The sequence below is a fragment of the Gavia stellata genome, chromosome 1, assembly GCF_030936135.1.
Source record: "Gavia stellata isolate bGavSte3 chromosome 1, bGavSte3.hap2, whole genome shotgun sequence".
In the NCBI taxonomy this organism is placed as follows: Eukaryota; Metazoa; Chordata; class Aves; order Gaviiformes; family Gaviidae; genus Gavia; species Gavia stellata.
Window position 1 is genome coordinate 129,662,533 of NC_082594.1, and position 18,850 is coordinate 129,681,382.

The 18,850-nt window shown below is 43.9% G+C and overlaps 1 protein-coding gene across 3 annotated transcripts in view; it reads right to left on the reverse strand.

The window, feature by feature from the left end:
• Positions 1 to 322: 322 nt before the first annotated feature.
• CD58 (CD58 molecule) overlaps positions 323 to 18,850 on the reverse strand; it is a 34,444-nt gene continuing 15,916 nt past the window's right edge. The window contains exons 4-7 of one of the 3 annotated variants that reach the window (XM_059819896.1): positions 17,692 to 17,787; positions 9,283 to 9,354; positions 6,013 to 6,081; positions 323 to 708 (exon numbers count right to left, since the gene is read on the reverse strand). In XM_059819896.1, coding sequence (XP_059675879.1) covers positions 695 to 708; positions 6,013 to 6,081; positions 9,283 to 9,354; positions 17,692 to 17,787 — 251 coding nt within the window. In that variant the 3' untranslated portion in view covers positions 323 to 694. The remainder of the gene's footprint in view (positions 709 to 6,012; positions 6,082 to 9,282; positions 9,355 to 17,691; positions 17,788 to 18,850) is intronic. The other 2 variants (XM_059819902.1, XM_059819898.1) reach the window with 2 other exon arrangements.

An 18,850-nucleotide genomic window follows, 5' to 3' on the forward strand; every position in this document is an offset into this window, starting at 1 on the left:
AAAATATCAGAAGTTCAAGGAAAAAAAACCCAAATCACTGCTAACAGCAGCAGCTTTGTTCCAATGCAACAACAAACTGAATTGTAGCTTTATCACAAAGTCAACCACCATCAGGAGATGATCAGTTTGCCAGTCTTCTGCCAACTCCAGGAGATAGCGGTCTTGGAGAATATTTGTCTGGAGCACTGAGTTCCTGTTGGAGAACTGAGACTAGCAAATGCAAACTTTCATCCATCATCTGGAACTGCTGAAGGATGAACCGTCTTTCTTCTGACTGTAAAAAGGTACTGATCCAAGATTGCATAGAAAGCTGATTAGTTTTTGATTTATCCACATTCATGCAAATGGATATGACTTTGTTAATCTCTAAATACCAATTATAAAAAAGGCCTTAGCTCTTACATTTTGTGTTAGTAGAGCACTGTTTATTAAAACCAGATACAAAACAATACAAAATATTTTGTTCATGATCCGGCCTATTTCTCTTCATGCAGTGACACTAGAAAAGGAGGCTGTCCCTTCTGAGAAAAGCAAAATAGGCACTGGCAACAGCTCAGCTAGTCTTCAAAGCCTTCTTTATTGATGGCTTCAAGTGCTGATGGAAAACCTCCAAGAGAAAAGATAGCAGCTCCTTCACCGTTGAATTCTACTGCTTCTCTTCCATTCTTCTTTGGTTGGCAAAGCAATTATTTGCTTATGATTTAAGATCTGAAGCAATAGAAAAAGAAAAGCACACAGGTAAATTATTGTGTCTTCTCTTCTAGAAATTGAACTAGTTCTACTTTAAACACTAATGAACTAGTTAGGCTTTAAACACTAATGAAGTGTGAAGATGAATTACGACATTGTCACATGATCCAAAACAATCCAATTACAGCAGCTAGACGACACGTGGTATCTGATAGCCACTAGCAGTTTTACCCAAATTATCTGTTTATGGTTAGACACGTTCTTCTGCAACTGGAGCAGGTTAAGAACATTTATCACTTACTGTCAGCTACCTGCTAAGCAGCTGGTAACCTGTGAGGCTGTTCTGACTCCATGACTTTGGATCACATAACTAGGCACTTAAGACACCAATTTTATGCAAAGGTTCAGGTCTATAATCTTAGCATCAGCTGTGCACCACACATGCATGTGATGCTGCTGCTATTTCTTCCACACAGTAAGGCCAGGCGCTTTTGGAGCTTTCTTTTTTGAGGATTGCAAATAGAGCTCTGATTTGACAGGCAAGGAAACTGAAGGCAAAGGGAAGTTACAGTGCAGGAAGTTAGAATCCAGTAAATTCAAGACTACACGCCCAACCTAACTCACTGCATGCAACATGCATCAACCTCTAACCAGGCTGATTTCCAATAAAGCATACACAAGGCCCACTTACATCGGTGTTTCCATCTTGGTGCACACAAAGCAACAGTATAAGGGGAACCAACTGTACGTGCCAAGGCACTGTCATTCAGTCTTTGCTCCTATTTTGATAGCACTACCCTTCCCTTCCGCTAGTCTCTAGCTCACCATCACTCCAAGTCTCTAGCTCAGCATCACTCCAAGTCTCTAGCTCAGCATCACTCCAACCTGGGATAAGATGCCAAGAGACAGTCTAGGAGAGCAGCATATGGTGACACATGGCACTCACCTCTGTAGACAATGACAAAAAGAAAGATGTCCCTAGTCTGGTTCTCACAAGGTTCCTGAAGAGGCCTGAAGTATTTTTATTATTTGTATCCTTATAATCCAAGCAGGTTTACTGCTTTACCTACAGCTGACTTATGCCAGCTTGGTGACAAGACTAAAAGGACATGATCGAGAAGCCAGCCTGGGGTGGGGGGGGGGGGGGGGTGGGGGGCAGGGGCTGCTATTTGCCTGTGTCTATGCAGTGAGAGGGCCTGAACATGAAATCAGTGTTCTCCCCTCATTTTATAGCTGTGGTGATAAGCATCAGGTTTCACACTCCCCACAGAACATGAAAAATGTTCGGTCCCCACACAGCTCGCAAACAGCACCAAAGAAAATAACAGCTATATCTGATCTCTTGACATGATGTAAAAACGTAACTATTTCAGATGCTAAACCTTTAAGCATGACATAGGAGCACAGTTTAACCAAGTAAGTAGCCCTTGCAAAGCAGCACATCACATAGGCCATGCATAATACGCTGACTTACTTCATTTGGTCTTCAGTATTACTGCTTGGCAACTAACAGGATCTGACTCAGTTATTACAAGATACCACAGCTTCCTCTCCAGCTATACAGCCCTGTTTCAAGTCTGTTTCCTTGTTTCATGACCATTTCATCAGCAGTTTCTCCTGCATCACAGAGTCAGGTTTCTTATACTCAGTCCTCTCTCCCACCCTTTCACTCATCCATGTTTTCTCACATTCAAAGATTTTTTTCCTCTTTCCAACATTGTCTTCAGCAAATATCTGAACGTGATTGCTTGGCTGGTAATTCAACAGAAGAATCAAACCCAGCAGAACAGAAAACTCTGCAGCAGTAAGGTGCCACTAGCTTCCACATTCCTGTGCATTTCGAGAATTTTTAAATGGATTATCTGCATCAGTGGTCTCCAAAGCGGGGTGTGCGCAAAGCAATTCATTGCGGTGCAGGAAGAAATTATTTTCGCATCATTAATAAAATTTGAAAATTAAAATACTATTTACTTCATCCTTATCTAATCCTTTTTTAATTTGTATTTTTGTGCATGTTTTATAATGTACATAATACTTGAGTATGGTAGCACATGTATATAATTTATAAATAAATATACATAAATTGGGTGTGTATGTTCAAAAAATTTTACTGATGGGGTGCCCAATCAAAAAAGTTTGGAGACCACTGATCTACAACACAAAAAGCAGAAACCAGTATGAAATGCCCATAGTTACACCACTTAACTAAGGGCTATATGACAGACAAAACAACATTTTTCCTTTTCTTTTGAGGAAAGGAAAATTGTTTTCAGTCAATCTGCAAAATTCATTCCTTACCAAACAAAAATACTTTGATACACACTGGCTTATAGTACACATTTTCTAAAAGCCTTCTTGAAGTCAGATAAAAAAATTTCAAAACAACAAGTTTCTGGTGACTCAGTTAATGAATTTGGAAACAAAACCTTTCATAGACTCATAGAATATCTCAAGTTGGAAGGAACCCATAAGGATCACCAAGCCCTACTCCCTGCTCCTTGCAGGACTACCTAACACTAAACCATACAACTAAGAGCGTCATCCAGATGCTCCAGAGGCACCAGCCTCTGACAGGCTTGGTGCCAGGACCACTTCCCTGGGGACCGTGTTCCAGTGACTGACCACCCTCTCAGTGAAGAACCTTTTCCTCATGTCCTATCTGATCTTCCCCTGACACAGCTTCATTCCATTTCCACGTGTTCTGTCGCTGGTCACCAGAAAGAGATCAGTGCCTCCCCGTCCGCTGCCCTCCTTGAGGCAGTTGTAGACTGCGATGAGGTCACCCCTTTCATTTCACAAATAGCAAAACAATTTTTTTCCATCCATTCCTTTCTTCCTGCACTCAGTTTGTTTGCTATAGCTGACTTAATTTCACATCCCTCCAAAACTTTATTTCTTCACAGATGCTTTACTTGTCAAATACTCTTTAACTATCTATGTTCTATGTAGAACAGCCAGCACTGTCAAAGGCTTCTGCTCTGGGAATCCACCTCATGCCCTCTACCACCAGGCTCATTTTCAGTTGAACTACGGCTGTTCTATAGCATGCTCAAAGTGCAGCAAAGCTTTATGGTGTGAGAAAGTAACAGCTTCACGCAACACTTATTTCACACGTGCATCTCAGCCTGTCCTGATATCACTGCAACAGCATCCCCCCCTGCCCTTCCCCTGTCTCCCGCCCTTCCTTCTCCCTTTTAATCCACTGCTGACCAGCATCCCATCCCCTCCAGTATGCCAGCCCAGTGCTTTTCAAGGCCCTTTATGATCAGATTTAACCTATTAGTCCATCAGAAGACCACCCAGATTTTTCTGCTGAGTCAGTTTCCTGCTACATGAGGTAGCGAAACTGGCTCACAGACGGGCGTGATGGACATCAGAGGTGGTCCAAAAGAGCAGGACCTCCACTTTTAGTGACAGTAAGTGGCCAGATTGGCTCAAGTCATCCTACAAATTATAGTCTACATGGAACAATTTTCACCCATCCCATAGGGAAGAGCTCCCTAGAGTCAGAGTGAAGGATGCTTGAACCACAGTAAGTTACAGCAAGTCTCACAAACCCAGATAAGTTGATTGCCCTCATTAGATGGAGGCAAAGTTCAGCAACAGTCCTCAGTATCACCTTAATCTGCGTAAGCTTTGCAGACACACCAGCAATGAGAAAGTTTTATTACATATTTACCTACAGTTTTACTTCTGAAAATCTTACACAACTCCAGTGAAATTCTTTCTAAGCAGGTCACACACTTCAACCCTTGGGAATTGAGAAATTCAGTTATTGATGGCAGCTGATTTCACTTCTCCATGCTGCCATTGAATCTGCTAGGTTGGCGAAATTACTTCTACCTCCACCACCTGGCTGTCACAAAGACCAAAGGCTTTGAGATATAGCACTATGCTACAGCTTCAACTATTCTGCCTGGAACCTTCCTGTTTCACAGATAGGAACTTTGGATTTTCTACACATAAGTGTTCAGCCGGGTTTTCTGCAATACTACCAGGTGCTTTGGAAGCCAAACTTAGAGTGTAGTAATTGCTCTCTTGGCAAGGGCTTAAACTTTTTGTGTTCTTTACCAGATTTAGATGTCTCAGTAAGACTTTTCACTATAAACTAAAGGTCAATGATCTCAGCTCCAAACCTATGATCTTTAATATTCTTGGGAATCACAGTGTGAAACTAATTAGTAACAAGAGTGAAACCAGTTAGCATTCCATAGGCTTTCTCTACTCTAGAAAAATTCTACAGAAACAGTATTCTGGTCTGGATGATGGCAGACCAATGTAAGCCCTTGCCTGTGCACTTTATTAAAGGATAGCCCGTATATCCTTCTGTTATCAGATTTGGGACAGGACTAATCTGAGTTTTGATATTCTCCATGTTGATGTACTCCAAGAAGCAGCTGCACCACCTCACAGATGCTCTGGTCTGCACACATACCATAGAAAACAGACTGAGAGGGCAAAACATCTTTGGAGATACCTAAGTGGAGGCCTGTTATGCCCCCATAGTAAATACAGCATACAGAACTGATGACTAAGTAAAGGTTCTAACTAATTCATGGAATATGAAACAATTGTTGAGAAACATTGTGTCTTTGCAGCCTCAATTTCACTAATATCCATAAGATGCAGTGTTGATCAACTATTCTCCCATACAGAGTAATAATCAGTTTTCTCATTCCATGTGTCAGTCCTCAGGCCCACTGGACTGTTCGTTTAGAAGAGCTTTCCCACCGTGTCCATGTAGGTTTATAAAACAACAACAAACCACAAGAAAAACACAAATTTAGTAAACTCTTCATTCTTTGTAACCAAAGAAAACACAGCTGCACATCTAAGCCATAAAAAAAAACCCTTCAGTGTTACACAATATATCTCTACTTTGACATGATGTTCAACAGCATTCATAATTAACAAGGTAGAATTGCAGTTCAGAAATCTACTGACAGAAAAACATGCTGCCTTACTCATACCTCAGCCACTATAAGCCTTTATCACTTGTTAAGGCATGGAATAAAGTAAAAGTGCAAGCATGAGGAAGAGGTGTGTTACTAATGAATGTTAGTAACATTTAATCCTACAGTTTTAAACTGGCTAAATTGGCCGGTCTTCTAAATACTTCCATCACAAACATATGATTCCATAGCATACATCACACACGCATGTGCCCACCATAGACGCATCCCCTCCCTCCTAATAATCCTCACTCTGTTTTATACTTGAGCAAAAAGGGGTCACACACAGCCTGGCTCAGCACTGCCACTGCCAGCCTCTGTGACAGTCTGCACACTCTCCTAAGACACGGGGAGCTTCACCCTCACATACCTTCTTTACTGCAGCTGGGAGAGTTGCTCAGGCGCTCCCCGTTTCCACCTTCTGCATCCTCGGTCGCTTCTGCAAGGACAAAAGGCAATACTCAGACAATCCTGGAGCTCAGAACACTGCCCCTCCCCAGTCCAGATGGATCAAGAGTAATCTGACTGAGAGCTGGGCCATTTGTTCGGCATCAATAACAGCCCTGACCAACATCCCCTGCCCCCATGGAGCCATCATACAACACCTCCCCTCTCTCCTCTTGCTCCCTTCCAGACCCTGCAAAGGCCAAGAATAGAAGGCATTCGGCCACCCATAACTTCACATCAAGAAGCATTAGGCAAAAGCCACAATGAACAAAGACCGTGCCTGCTTCATTTACGCCATGGTCATCTGCATGCTTGGCCAGCAAGCTGCTGCTCCACTTCTTAAAGATGTCTGAAGAGAGAGCAGAAGACAACTGCAGTCCCCTACCTTGTTCAGCTTCAAGGTACTGGCCATTGCATAAGAGTGAGTTACTAGCTACAACTCAACATGTTGCCATCAGCTAACACCAGAAAGCTAACACCTTTCCCACAAGACAGCTCCCCACCACAGAATAGGCACTCACATCCCTCAGTTACACCATGGTCAGCTGCACACTTGGATGTAAGGGTGCTGTTCTGCTTGGTAGAGAGCTCTGAAAAGAGATCACAGGACAGCTACATCCCACCCCCTAACTTCACATTGGTATTGGTCATTACTTAGAGATGAGTTACCAGCTATAATTCGTAAGAATTGTAATAATCATTCAGGTTTGCTCCAGGGTAGGGAATCCAGCGGGTCTCTAACCCAAACCCCTTCTCAATGAAAGGTCAACATTCATTTCCAGAGACGTTGCTCAGGAATTTCTCCAGTCAGATCTTAAAAATCTCCAAGGGCAGAGACTCCATAATGACTTTGTGTAACCTGTCATAGTGATTAGTCATGCTTAGAAGGCAGAAATCTTTTTCTTATATCCCTGCTTCAGTTTAGAGCCATCACCTTGATATCCTGCTATACACCTCAGTAAACAGCCTGGCTTGGTCTTCTTATCTATGAATATAGATAGGTATTGGCAGCTCCTGTTGTGTACCCCAAAAGCCTGCTCTTCTCTGGGCTTGAACAAGCCCAGTTTCTTCAGCGTCTCCACAGATGAATTGTGCTCCAGCCCTTGACCGTGTTGGTGGCTCTCTGCTGAACTTGCTCAAATTTATCAGCACTTTTCTGGCACTGGGTGGGCCACAAACTAGATGTAATACTCTACAAGTCATCTAACAAGTGCCAAGGAATGGAAAATAACCATTTCCTTCAATGTACTGGTTTAAGCAGTCCTTAAAGCAGCCTAGGATGCTATCAGCTGCCTTTGCTGTCAGGGAGCACTGTTGACTCATAGTGTACTGTCCATAAGGACTCCCAGGTACCTTTCAGCAGAGCTGCAGCCCTGCCAGTAAGTCCCCATTCTACATCAGTGCAAGCTGTTGGTCCACCCAGATGCAGGACCCTGCATTGCCCCTGCAGAATTTCATGGGGTTGATGCAGGCCTCTTCCCTTCCAGCTCCCTCTGAACAACAATCCTGCCCTCATACTGATTGACTGCACTCCACATTTTGCTGTCATCTATAAACTCAATGACACTGTTTTCCCTCCCTTGTCCAAGTCACCAAATAGACCTCTGCAGTACTCCACTTGCCACCAGCATCCATGTGGAGTACAACCCATTAACCACTACCTGCAGGAATGACAATCTAGCAAGTTTTCTACCCATGTAGATAGACATTCATCCAGACTAGGACATCCCAACTTAGGACTCCAACGATGCTGTGAGCTGTTGCATAAAAAACCTTGCTAAAGTGAAGGTATATGACACCCATTGTCCTCCCCTCATCCACCGATCTAGCCATTTAATCCAAAAAAGGTTGTCAAGTTGGTCAACTGTGATTTACGCTTGGTAAAACCATCCTGCTTACTCCCAGTCACCATCTTTCTCCTGTGACCAGAAATATGTTCAGTTTTCAGTCCACCTCACTGTCTGCTCATCTAGCCTATACTTCATCAGCATCATATATCACTAAATCAACCCCTGTTCAGCAATAGAGCCACATTTTCCTCATTTATTCTTTTACAGATAACCTAGCAGCAGAAGCTTCTCTCATTGTCCTGGTCATCCCATAGCAGTTTCAAGCCTCCCTGAGCCTTGGCTTTCCTGACACCATCCTTACCTGCCGGGGCAGTGTTCCTAAATTCCTCCTTTGGAGCGTATTCCTGCCTCCACATCTAGTATAAGCAATTCTTGCACTGGAGCCCTGTCAGGAGCTCCTTGCTTAGCCAAGCTGATCTTCCGATTTGCCTGCCTGTTTTCCTGACTGTGGGCATGGCCTGTGCTCGTGCTTGGAGAAAGTCCTCCTTAAAGGCCTGATGGCTCTCTTGGGCTCCTTTGCTCTTCGGGACTGTCTCCTGTGAGATCCTGCCTACCACCTTCCTGAAGAAGCGGCAATTTGCTCTCTGAAAGCACCGGGCCTGATGCTTACCCTCCTCACTCCTGTCAGGATCTGGAGCTGTTTCTTGGTCACTACAGCCAAGGCAGCCGTTTGTGACCACATCCCCATCCAGTCCTTCCCTGTTAGGGAGCAGCAGATACAGCTGCACATCAGTCCTTGCTGGTGTATCAGGTAGCCTGTGTGAAGAAGTTGTCCCTGACGCTGCCCAGGCATCTTCCTGACTGCTTGAATTGCTGTGTTGCCTTCCCAGCAGATGTCAGGGAGGTTAAAGACAGACACACACAGAGTACTGTCTTCCACCAGAGACAATGACGGACAGCCTGACTCCATTTCACAGAGTAGTAATCTCTCCAAACCCAGTGAGAAGGTAGCAAAGCTTCCTCTTGGTCACATCAACTCTTGCTCCTCACTTAAGTACTTCACATGCACACACTGGGGGACTGGAGGCCCCCTTGCAGAGATCTCCCAATAGGCAGCATTAACCAGAAGCCAGCACTTCAGCAGACTGCCACTTGACCAGTATTCTCATCTCAGTCTAACTGTTTGGTTGGTTTCTTTTTCATTAAACCCCACTGATCTACAGAGCACACCTCCTTCAGGCCCATATGCTCTGCTGGGGTTATTTCCACTGGTGGTAAAAATGCAAGACTTGCTCTGCTCTAGCAGAACATAAAACAGCTGCTCTTGACTACAGCCTGAAAGCTGGTTAACTCTGCTCCTGAAACTCCTGCACAGAGGACTGCTCCATAAAACAGGCACTTACCTTCCTGATTTACACCATTGTTAACTGTCTGCTTGTCTTTCAGGGCACTGTCCTCCTTGTTCAATTCTTTGTCTGAAAAGAGATCAGAGAAGAGCTACAGTCCCTGAGGAGCACACTCCATTGCTTCTCCCCGACACCAGCATAGGTCATTGCTCTGTGCTGTCCAGAGCTCAGCAGCACACCTTCTCCTCTGCAACTGTTAAGTACTGCTGTGCTACCAGCAGAAGCCCTATTTAGAATTGCTTTGTACACACATTTCAGAGAACATTGTAGCCTTGCCTGCTGTTTATCATCTGTACAGCAGCGATTGCATGCTACCTAGGTGCTGCAGGGTGTACTGCACAAAGGTGCACTGACTACCCTTCCTGATGTTCCCACTCTATACTGCAACAAAATATATTATTTTGTTCCTCTAGCATCCAGACAGACAACCTTTATATATGAATGTGAATCTCTTTTGCCTGAACTGTACGTTTCCCTCCTTTCTTCCATAAGACAGGCATAAACTAAGCCTCCTTATCCTATATCCATGTCTATGTATGTGGAAATAGTTACAAAAGTGGTAAGACAATCCCACAGTGCACCACACTTCTGCCATCAGCTACAAACCCCCTGTTTCTTCAGATGAGGAAAGCTGTTCTATGCCCATTACAATTCATGCAGAAAGAATAAGCGGCAAAACCCAGGGGCTTCTGGGTTTCCTTTTCCTTATTGTCATCATTAGTGATTTTTCCCTTAATCAGGAAAAACTTCTGCCTTCTCCAACCCCCTTATTATCAGCTACTTGTGGAAAACGGTGAAAGAGTTAGTGAGTAAATGAATCATCAGTGCAACAACCTGTAGAAAAAAAACAATTTTTTTGCTGACTTAAACTGTAATGTTCATATTTCACTATCCCTCTGGAGTAAAAAGAACTTCTAGAAAAAAAAATACAGGTCCCAGAAAATTTCCCTGAAATTTACACTGGCTGTAGTAAGAAAACAAAACTGGGGCTTTGCTTAGCTGCCTGATGAATGCAGTCAAAAGACTTCCTAGAGCATAAAACAAGTGGAAGATACCACATCCAGAAATGGTGCTTCTCTAAAGAAAGAAGCCTGCTGTATCTCCCAAATTAGCATTTTGCTAGCTTGTAAGCATCCTATCTCTAAATCGGTGTGTTGAGGCTCAGATCTATTTGCCATCAATACAAAGAAAGATTTGAAGTCCCAGCGTTTTATTGTCTTAGGTCCTGCTTGAGGGTTTCTTCCCAACAGAAAGCAAAGATCACCTACCCATGACAACATACTATAAAAATATCCTTGCACTCTTTTGCATGCAAATAAAAGGTAACATTAAACAAAAGGGTAATTTGCTTATTTACTATAAAAAGAGGTGCCCTCATACATGCTTAGTTCTTCTTTCCACAGATGGTGAAGTGATTTGCAAACACAGTATGCAGCAACATTCTCATCATATCAAGAGGGAAGCTGAAGCCCAAGAAGGTATTTGCCCAGTGCTGTTTAACAGACACAAAGATCCAGGTCTTTTTGACTTCTCATCTAGTGATCTACCCATCAACGTTTACTGTTCCTAAGGCAACAGGTCTTTCTAGGCCAACAGGGGAATGGTAATCTCTACACTGAGAACATGCTAAAAACACTTTCAGCAGATACTCCAGAGAACTAGTATGTTATGCCACTTTATTAAAGGACTCGCAATTAATTTCAACTTCAACTTCCCTCCAGCAACCACTTAAGGTCCCATACCATAACAAACATTATCTATATTTACGCCTACAGCTTTACAAAATCTTTCTGAAGTGGGTTTACTTAAGGTGATAATGCTCCACAGATTTGCCATAAAAAGCTAGAGACAGCTGAGAAGAGAATCCACATCTTCTTTTTTCTCTTCATCTATGTGCTGCACTAACACTGTGACTTTAAACCCTTTCACTTTGCAGACCTTAAGGAATCTCTAATAGAAGCATAAGCCATTCTAAAGTAAAATTAAGTGCAGTACCAAAATGAGGTTTTTTTGGTTGGCTTTTTTTTCCTTCCCATTCTTCTCCTTTTTTCACCTTCAAATCCATCTGTAGTCTCTAGACTTCAGTGATCTCTGAACCATGGGCTAGAATGACAGCTTTAACAAATGTATGAAAATATCAGAAGAAAAATGAAGTTCTTTATCCAAAATCCTGACAGAAAGCTCATAAGACTTTGATATGCTGGGGCAGGGCGGGTAGAAAGGGAGGAAAAAACCCCAAACGAACCCAACAACAAAAACACTCAAACCCCTGCTTTCATAGCACTGCCTCACTACCTGTGACATCTTTTCCAGGCCCATCACCAAGGACCTTATCATGTTTTTTTTAACCTCCAAACCCATAAAAACATTAAGAAACTTCTGAAATTAAACAACTTAAGAAATTAAATTAAACACAACGGAAAATCTCTGCAAAGGTGACAGAGTAGTTTGCAATCCAAGAAACATCCTGCTCCAGCCTTGTGCTAACTCCAGCAGCTCGTGTAAGATACCAGACCAAGTATCCCACATGAAGCCACTGTTAGTTCAACACCAGAACACTCCTGTCGTAATAAATGAAATAAAATAAAATAATGTTGGGGTCAGCTGTCCCAGCTGTGTCCCCTCCTAACTTCTTGTGCACGCCCAGCCTACTCATTGGTGGGGTGGGGTGAGAAGCAGAAAAGGCCTTGACTCTGCATAAGCACTGCTCAGCAGTAACTAAAACATCCCTGTATTATCAACACGGTTTCCAGCACAAATCCAAAACACAGCCCCATACTTGCTACTATGAGGAAAATTAACTCTATCCCAGCCAAAACCAGCACAACTCCAACAGGGCACTGAGCTCATATCTGATGGCAAGAGCTTTGGCCATTCCCCATTGAAACAGGATTTGGTCTGGTGACCTCCACAACAAAGTATTTTGTAAGAGTCTTTCCCTGCTCTCCCTAATCTGCTTGACTGCCTGATTTAGTTGGGTTCATAACAACAGACCACAGTGGTCCCGGCAACAAGACGCATGCACGTTAAAGCTGGAACACGTTAGCCTCATTCACCCTTGTGAAAGGAGTACAGATTAAAGGAGCTGTCCCTTCCCTAGCTGCTCACCATATAGAGTGATTCCCACACCCCAACACACAGACCCACAAGCCAGAGAGCTGAGCAATCTTGCTGCAAATTGAAGAAGTAAAAAAAAAAAGCAGGATTAGAATGGACAAGAGAAGCACAAGTGGAGATCTGGACAGGAACGCAGACAACAGGAGACTGGTAACTAATGGAAAGAGGTGAGAAGTTACTCCACTGTCTCCTTCCCTCATCTTGACTGTTACAAGGAGAAGACAGGCCTGCAAAATGGAGTAAGAGTGAATCAAAAGGTGCTGCTAACAGATTTTTTCCTGAAACAACTGAAAGGGGTTATAGAAAGAAAAGGAGACAGTTGCAACTTGACCCACAGGATGTACGCAAGCACCAGAGTCACGCACCAAAAGCAAGGACCAGAGTTCTGCACACCAAACTAGCAACGTGCCTGTCTTCACCAGTCTTGGATGGATTTTCAAGATACGACCAAGGTAAACTAAGAGCAGACTGCTGCCAGTCTGATGTGATAATACCTTCAACAGTCGTCATTAAATCTACTGCTACACGCACAGCATCAACCCCCACCCACTGGAACCACCAGCTCTCCATGTCAAATGCAATGCACAGAGAAAAAGCCTAGCTGCCCGATTTCCAAGATAGGCGAGTATGAAATTGCCTTGGGGGACATTGGGAATGAGCGATGTGTTACATCCATGCCCAGCCCTAAGCTCTTGATATGAATACTGCGTTTAGAAAAATAATCAACCAAATTTCTGAAAGAAGTTTATATAAATGGGACAGGCAGGTAAGATTAAAAGAGATGGAAGAAATATTAACTTCATTTCAGCATGTAAACCAGCCAAACAGGTAAAGAGTAAGTTCTCCAACAGACCTATAGTGTGCGCTTTTCCATCCCTCATCCTGAGGCCAGCCCCCATTCTCCATTGTCAGAAGTGGAATTCACCTCCAAAGAGAGCTGCTGACCAGCCAAATCTCAGGCCATTCACTGTCAGTAATTCTGCCAGCCCCACTAACACATCCACTAAGTGCAGGTCCCTATGATTATCCAATATTGGACCTCAAGTGAAACTTTGAGGATGTGTGTGCACACACTGAAAATCAACTCAAAAGCTTACACACTGCAAAAAAGTAAAGAACAGCTCCAACCAACAGCAGATGTTTAAAAACATCTATACCCCAATACAGGTTTCTTAACTCTGTCTGACTTAGGCTGTTCTTGGCTGTCCACAGAGCAAAGTAGCTGACGTTCTCCTATAACAAAATCTATTTATTTTAGAAAGTATGTATTAGTGACCTGGAAAAAATAACTAAGCTCTATAGAACAACTAAGGCCTGAAAGAAAACTTACTCCTTTACCCCTCCAATGAAAGACTATACTGCCACAGAGAAAAAAAGTTACAAGCCTAGACCAAATCAAAGCAATAGTCTGATTTCCACACATTTGTGACACTCTAGCTCTCCTACCTGAACCATGCACTGGACTGTTTTTCTAAGCAGCTCTTCCTTTTTGTGGTGGGTTGACCCTAGCTGAATGTCAGGTGCCCACCAAAGCTGCTCTATCACTCCCCTTCCTCAGGTGGACAGGGGAGAGAAAATATAACAAAGGGCTCATGGGTCAAGATAAGGACAGGGAGATCACTCACCCTTTACCATCATGGGCAAAACAGACTCAGCTTGGGGAAAACTCATTTAAGTTATTACCAATCAAAATCAGAGTAGGATAATGAGAAATAAAACCAAATCTTAAAAAAAAAAAAAAAAAATCACCTTCCCCCCACCCCTCCCTTCTTCCCGGGCTCAACTTCACTCCTGATTTTCCTCTACCTCCTCCCCCCGAGTGGTGCAGTGAGACAGGGAATGGGGGTTGCGGTCAGTCCTTCCGCCTCACACTCTTCCCCTGTTCTAGTATGGGGTCTCACCCACGGGCTGCAGTTCTTCACAAACTGCTCCAGCATAGGTCCTTTCCACGGGGTGCAGTCCTTCAGGAACAGACTACTCCAGCGTGGGTCCCCTACAGGGTCACAAGTCCTGCCAGCAAACTTGCTTCAGCATGGACTCCTCTCTCCATGGGTCCACAGGTCCTGCCAGGAGCTTGCTCCAGCGCAGGCCTCCCACAGGGTCACAGCCTCCTTTGGGCATCCACCTGCTCCGGTGTGGGGTCCTCCACAGGCTGCAGGTGGATATCTGCTCCACCGTGGACCTCCATGGGCTGCAGGGGCACAGCCTGCCTCACCGTGGTCTTCATCACGGGCTGCTGGGGAACCTCTGCTCCGGCGCCTGGAGCACCTCCTTCCCCTCCTTCTTCACTGACCTGGGTGTCTGCAGAGTTGTTTCACATATTCTCAGTCCTCTCTCCCCTGGCTGCCCTTGCACAGTTGTTTTTCCCCTTCTTAACTACGTTATCACAGAGGCACTACCACCATCACCAATTGGCTTGGCCTTGGCCAGCGGCAGGTCCATCTTGGAGCCAGCTGGCATTGGCTCTATCAGACACAGGGGCAGCTTCTGGCATCTTCTCACAGAAGCCACCCCTGTAGCCCCGCCCGCCACCAAAACCTTGCCACGTAAACCCAATACACTGTTCCAAGTTGAGTTCTAACTGCACCAAAACAAATAGAATACCTGGAGAAATCACTCAGAAATAAAGTTTTGTGCCTTTGGAAACCAGCTGATAGCCTCAATCCATTCCCCACCCCTCCAACCCAAATACAAAAAAAAAAAAATATCACTGAGGATATGCAAAAGAATACCTGACTTGGGGAAAGAAGAAACAGTGAAATATTGTTTTGGGGCAAAGACAATCAGTGAGAGATCAACAAAATGGGCCTCTGGCAACAACAACAAGTAAGAACACATCTAACCAAATCTAAAGGAAAGTTTCACAGTTCACAACTCTGAGTCTTGTTCTTAAATCAGCAAGTCACATTATCTATTTGATTATACCAATGCAGTGCTTATCCTACTGAGGCATAACAAGTTTATTTTCTAGCATGGTCAAACCTTCACTGTTTCAAGGGAAGTAGTTGAATTGTTTCAAGTCTAACTGATGGCCAGTTATGAGCGACATTCTTCACGTGTTGATACCAAGCATAGTGTTGTTCAACATCACCAACATGGACAAAGGCACAGAAGGCGCCCTCAGAAAGTTTGCAGATGACATCAAACTGGGGAGAGCAGGGGATATGCTGGAGGGCAGGGCTGCCACTCAGAGGGACTTCAACAACCTGAAAGAATGAGCTGGCAGGAAAGACATGATGTTCAAAGGCAAACATAAAATCATGCACCTCTTGAAATCACCCCATGGAGCAGCACAGGCTAAGCTCTGCCTGGCTAGAAAACAGCTCTGCAGAAAAGGACCTGGAAGACCTGGTGGACTGCAAGTTGAACGTTAGTCAAAAATATACCCTTGCAGCAGAAGCCTACGAGATACTGGGCTGTGTTAGCAGAAGTCTAGTCAGCCCATCAACAGAAATAATTCTTCCCCTCTATTCATTGTTTGTGATGCCACATGTGAAGTACCGTGTCTAGTTTTAGACTCACGATTCATGAAAAAACACTGACATGCTGAAGCTAGTCCAGCAAATGTCCACCAAGATGTTTAGGGGGCAGGAGCTGTGCAAGGAGGTGCCAAGAGAATTGGGTTTCTTCAGCCTAAAGAAAAAGAAGGCTAGGGGCATGGCTAATTGCAGTCTACAACTAACTTATATAGAAAACAAAGGAAACTCTCAGAAGTACAGAACAAAAAGACAGGAGACAATGGCTGTTGCAAAAGGGAAATCCCTAACAGAGATAAGGAAAATGTCCTTCCCCACAAGGGTGATTCAGTGCTTGAACACATGCTGAAAAGAGGCTGAGGAATTTCCATGCTTGGAATTATTCAAAATTTGACTGGACAAGGCCCTGAGCAATCTGATCTAGCTTTGAAGTTGGTCCTGGTTTGAGCAGCAAGTTGGATGAAACCTCCAGTGATTCCTTCCCACCTAGTTTATTTTATGATTTCATGCCAACAGAAACTAAACAGAGAATGATCAGGAAAGCATAAGGCCCACATGCAATATACATCTATGTATGCTCTGATCAAAGCCTCCCCCCAGAATATCATCAATTAGTCCTTCCCAGATCGGAGATGCATCCCATGCTCTTCACCCTGCAGCCACCCCCAAGTGCTGACCCAACCTGGAAGCCAACAGGAATTTTCCATGCAGAGCACTCTTAGAATGAAGTAACATATTCTTGTTTGGGACTCTCTCAAACACAAAGAGAAGAGACGGTGTACACCTCTTTTTCAAAACAGAGTTACAATATGACATACTAACCTAAAAAGGTGGCAGCAAGAGATACACAGCGATAGCCTACAATTACCGTTTCTGAATAAGTTGTCAGATTTACAAAAAAGATCATAGAACCATAGAATTGTTTAGGTTGGAAAAGACCTTTAAAGATCATCAAGTCCAACTATTAACCTAACACTGCTAAGTCCACCACTAAACCATGTCCCGAAGCGCCTCATCCACACATCTTTTACACATCTCCAAACGACTTAACCTGGGCAGACCATTCCAAAGCCTGACAACCCTTTCAGTGAAGAAATTTTTCAGAATATCCAACCCAAACCTCCCCTGGTGCAACTTGAAGCCATTTCCTCTTGTCCTGTCACTTGTCACCTGGGAGAAGAGACCAACACCCACCTCTCTACAACCCCCTTTCAGGTCGTTGTAGAGAGTGATAAGGTCTGCCCTGAGCCTTTTCCTCTCCAGGCTACTCCAGGACAGATACTTGAATTCAGCGTAGGGATGGATCACGAAACAAATCTAGAACTCCAAGATGATGGCTATACAGTCTGACAGGAGGCACAGAAGTCCCTATGTATCACTTGAGCACACCAAGTTGTCAGATTAGACTCAGCATAAGGTATTCAACAGGCCCTGGTATGAGCCTGTCCCAACAATAAATCTCATCTTGAGGGCAGCTTTATGATGCTCTCAAAAAAGGCAGTGAAAACACACTCAGGTAGGAATGGGATACTTGGTAAGTAGAAACACCCAGTAAATGAAACACCCAGTCTGAAGGAGAAATATGCAAATACAAACTACAGTGTTGCCCAGTACACAAAGCCCTGCATCTAAGTGCAAGAAAGTTCTCTGTATTATTTCCTTCAAATCTATTAGCCTTTGCCTAAGTTGTACTTGTTTCTACTACTGTATTTACAATACATCCCATGGTCAGAAACTTTCATACATTCTACAGAACCTTAGATCAGCATAATCTTGAAGCATATTAAGTTCGATTAGGAAATGCTATACATACCTCTTCTGTATAGGAATCCTAGTATTCCTACAACTGGAATTAAGAGAACAAAAGCCACAATAAGACCACCTCTGCTTCTTTTGTGATAGCTATCTCCTTTAAAAAAATAAAATAAATAATGTTTGGTTAGTTAAAAAGCAACTATGTGACACACTACTTCAGTAGAAATATAAACCTGAGTATGTTTTATAGCTATTTGGTTTTTAAAAAAAGTAACCCCAAAAACTTAATGCACCAGAGTCAGTTATTAGCAAAACCCTAAGCCTGCTCCAGGAAAGTTACATGGTTAAGTACCTTAGTTCAGTGATGGCACATCACCTCTTGAAAGGCGATAGTTATTCCATTTTTCGGCCTATGAAAGGGCCAAATGAAATTTCAGCAAATATCCTGTATTGGGTTTGCATGGCAAGATTTTGGTAGCGGGAAGGCTGCAGGGGTGGCTTCTGTGAGAAGATGCCAGAAGCTGCCCCCGTGTCAGGGGAGCCAGTTCCAGCCAGCTCCAAGATGGACCCACCGCTGGCCAAAGCTGAGCCCATCGCCAACGGCTGGTAGCACCTCTGTGATAACATATTTAAGAAAGGGTAAAAACTGCACCCCATGGAACCGACCCATGCTGGAGCAGTTTGTGAAGAACTGTAGCCCATGGGAAGGACCCACGTTGGAGAAGTTTGCAGAGGACTGTCTCCTGTGGGTGGGAGCCCACGCTGGTTCAGGGGAACAGTGTGAGGAGGAAGGAGTGGCAGAGACAACGCATAATGAGCTGACCACAACCCCCATTCCCTGTTCCCCTGCGCTGCTCGCAGGGAGGAGATAGAGAAATCAGGAGTGAAGTTGAGCCTGAGAAGAAGGGAGAGGTGGGGGGAAGGTGTTTTAGATTTGGTTTTATTTCTCATTATCCCACCCTGATTTTGATTGGCAATAAATTAAATTAATTTTCCCCAAGTCAAGTCCGTTCTGCCTGTGACAGTAATTGGCGAGTGATCTCCCTGTCCTTATTTCAATCCATGAGGCTTTTGTCATATTTTCTCCCACCTGTCCCATGAGGAGGGGGAGTAAGAGAGCAGCTTGACGGGCATCTGGCAGCCAGCCAAGGTCAACCCACCACATGCCTCATCTCTAACAAGTCTGTAACACATAATTCCAGTGAAGGAGGAAGAAT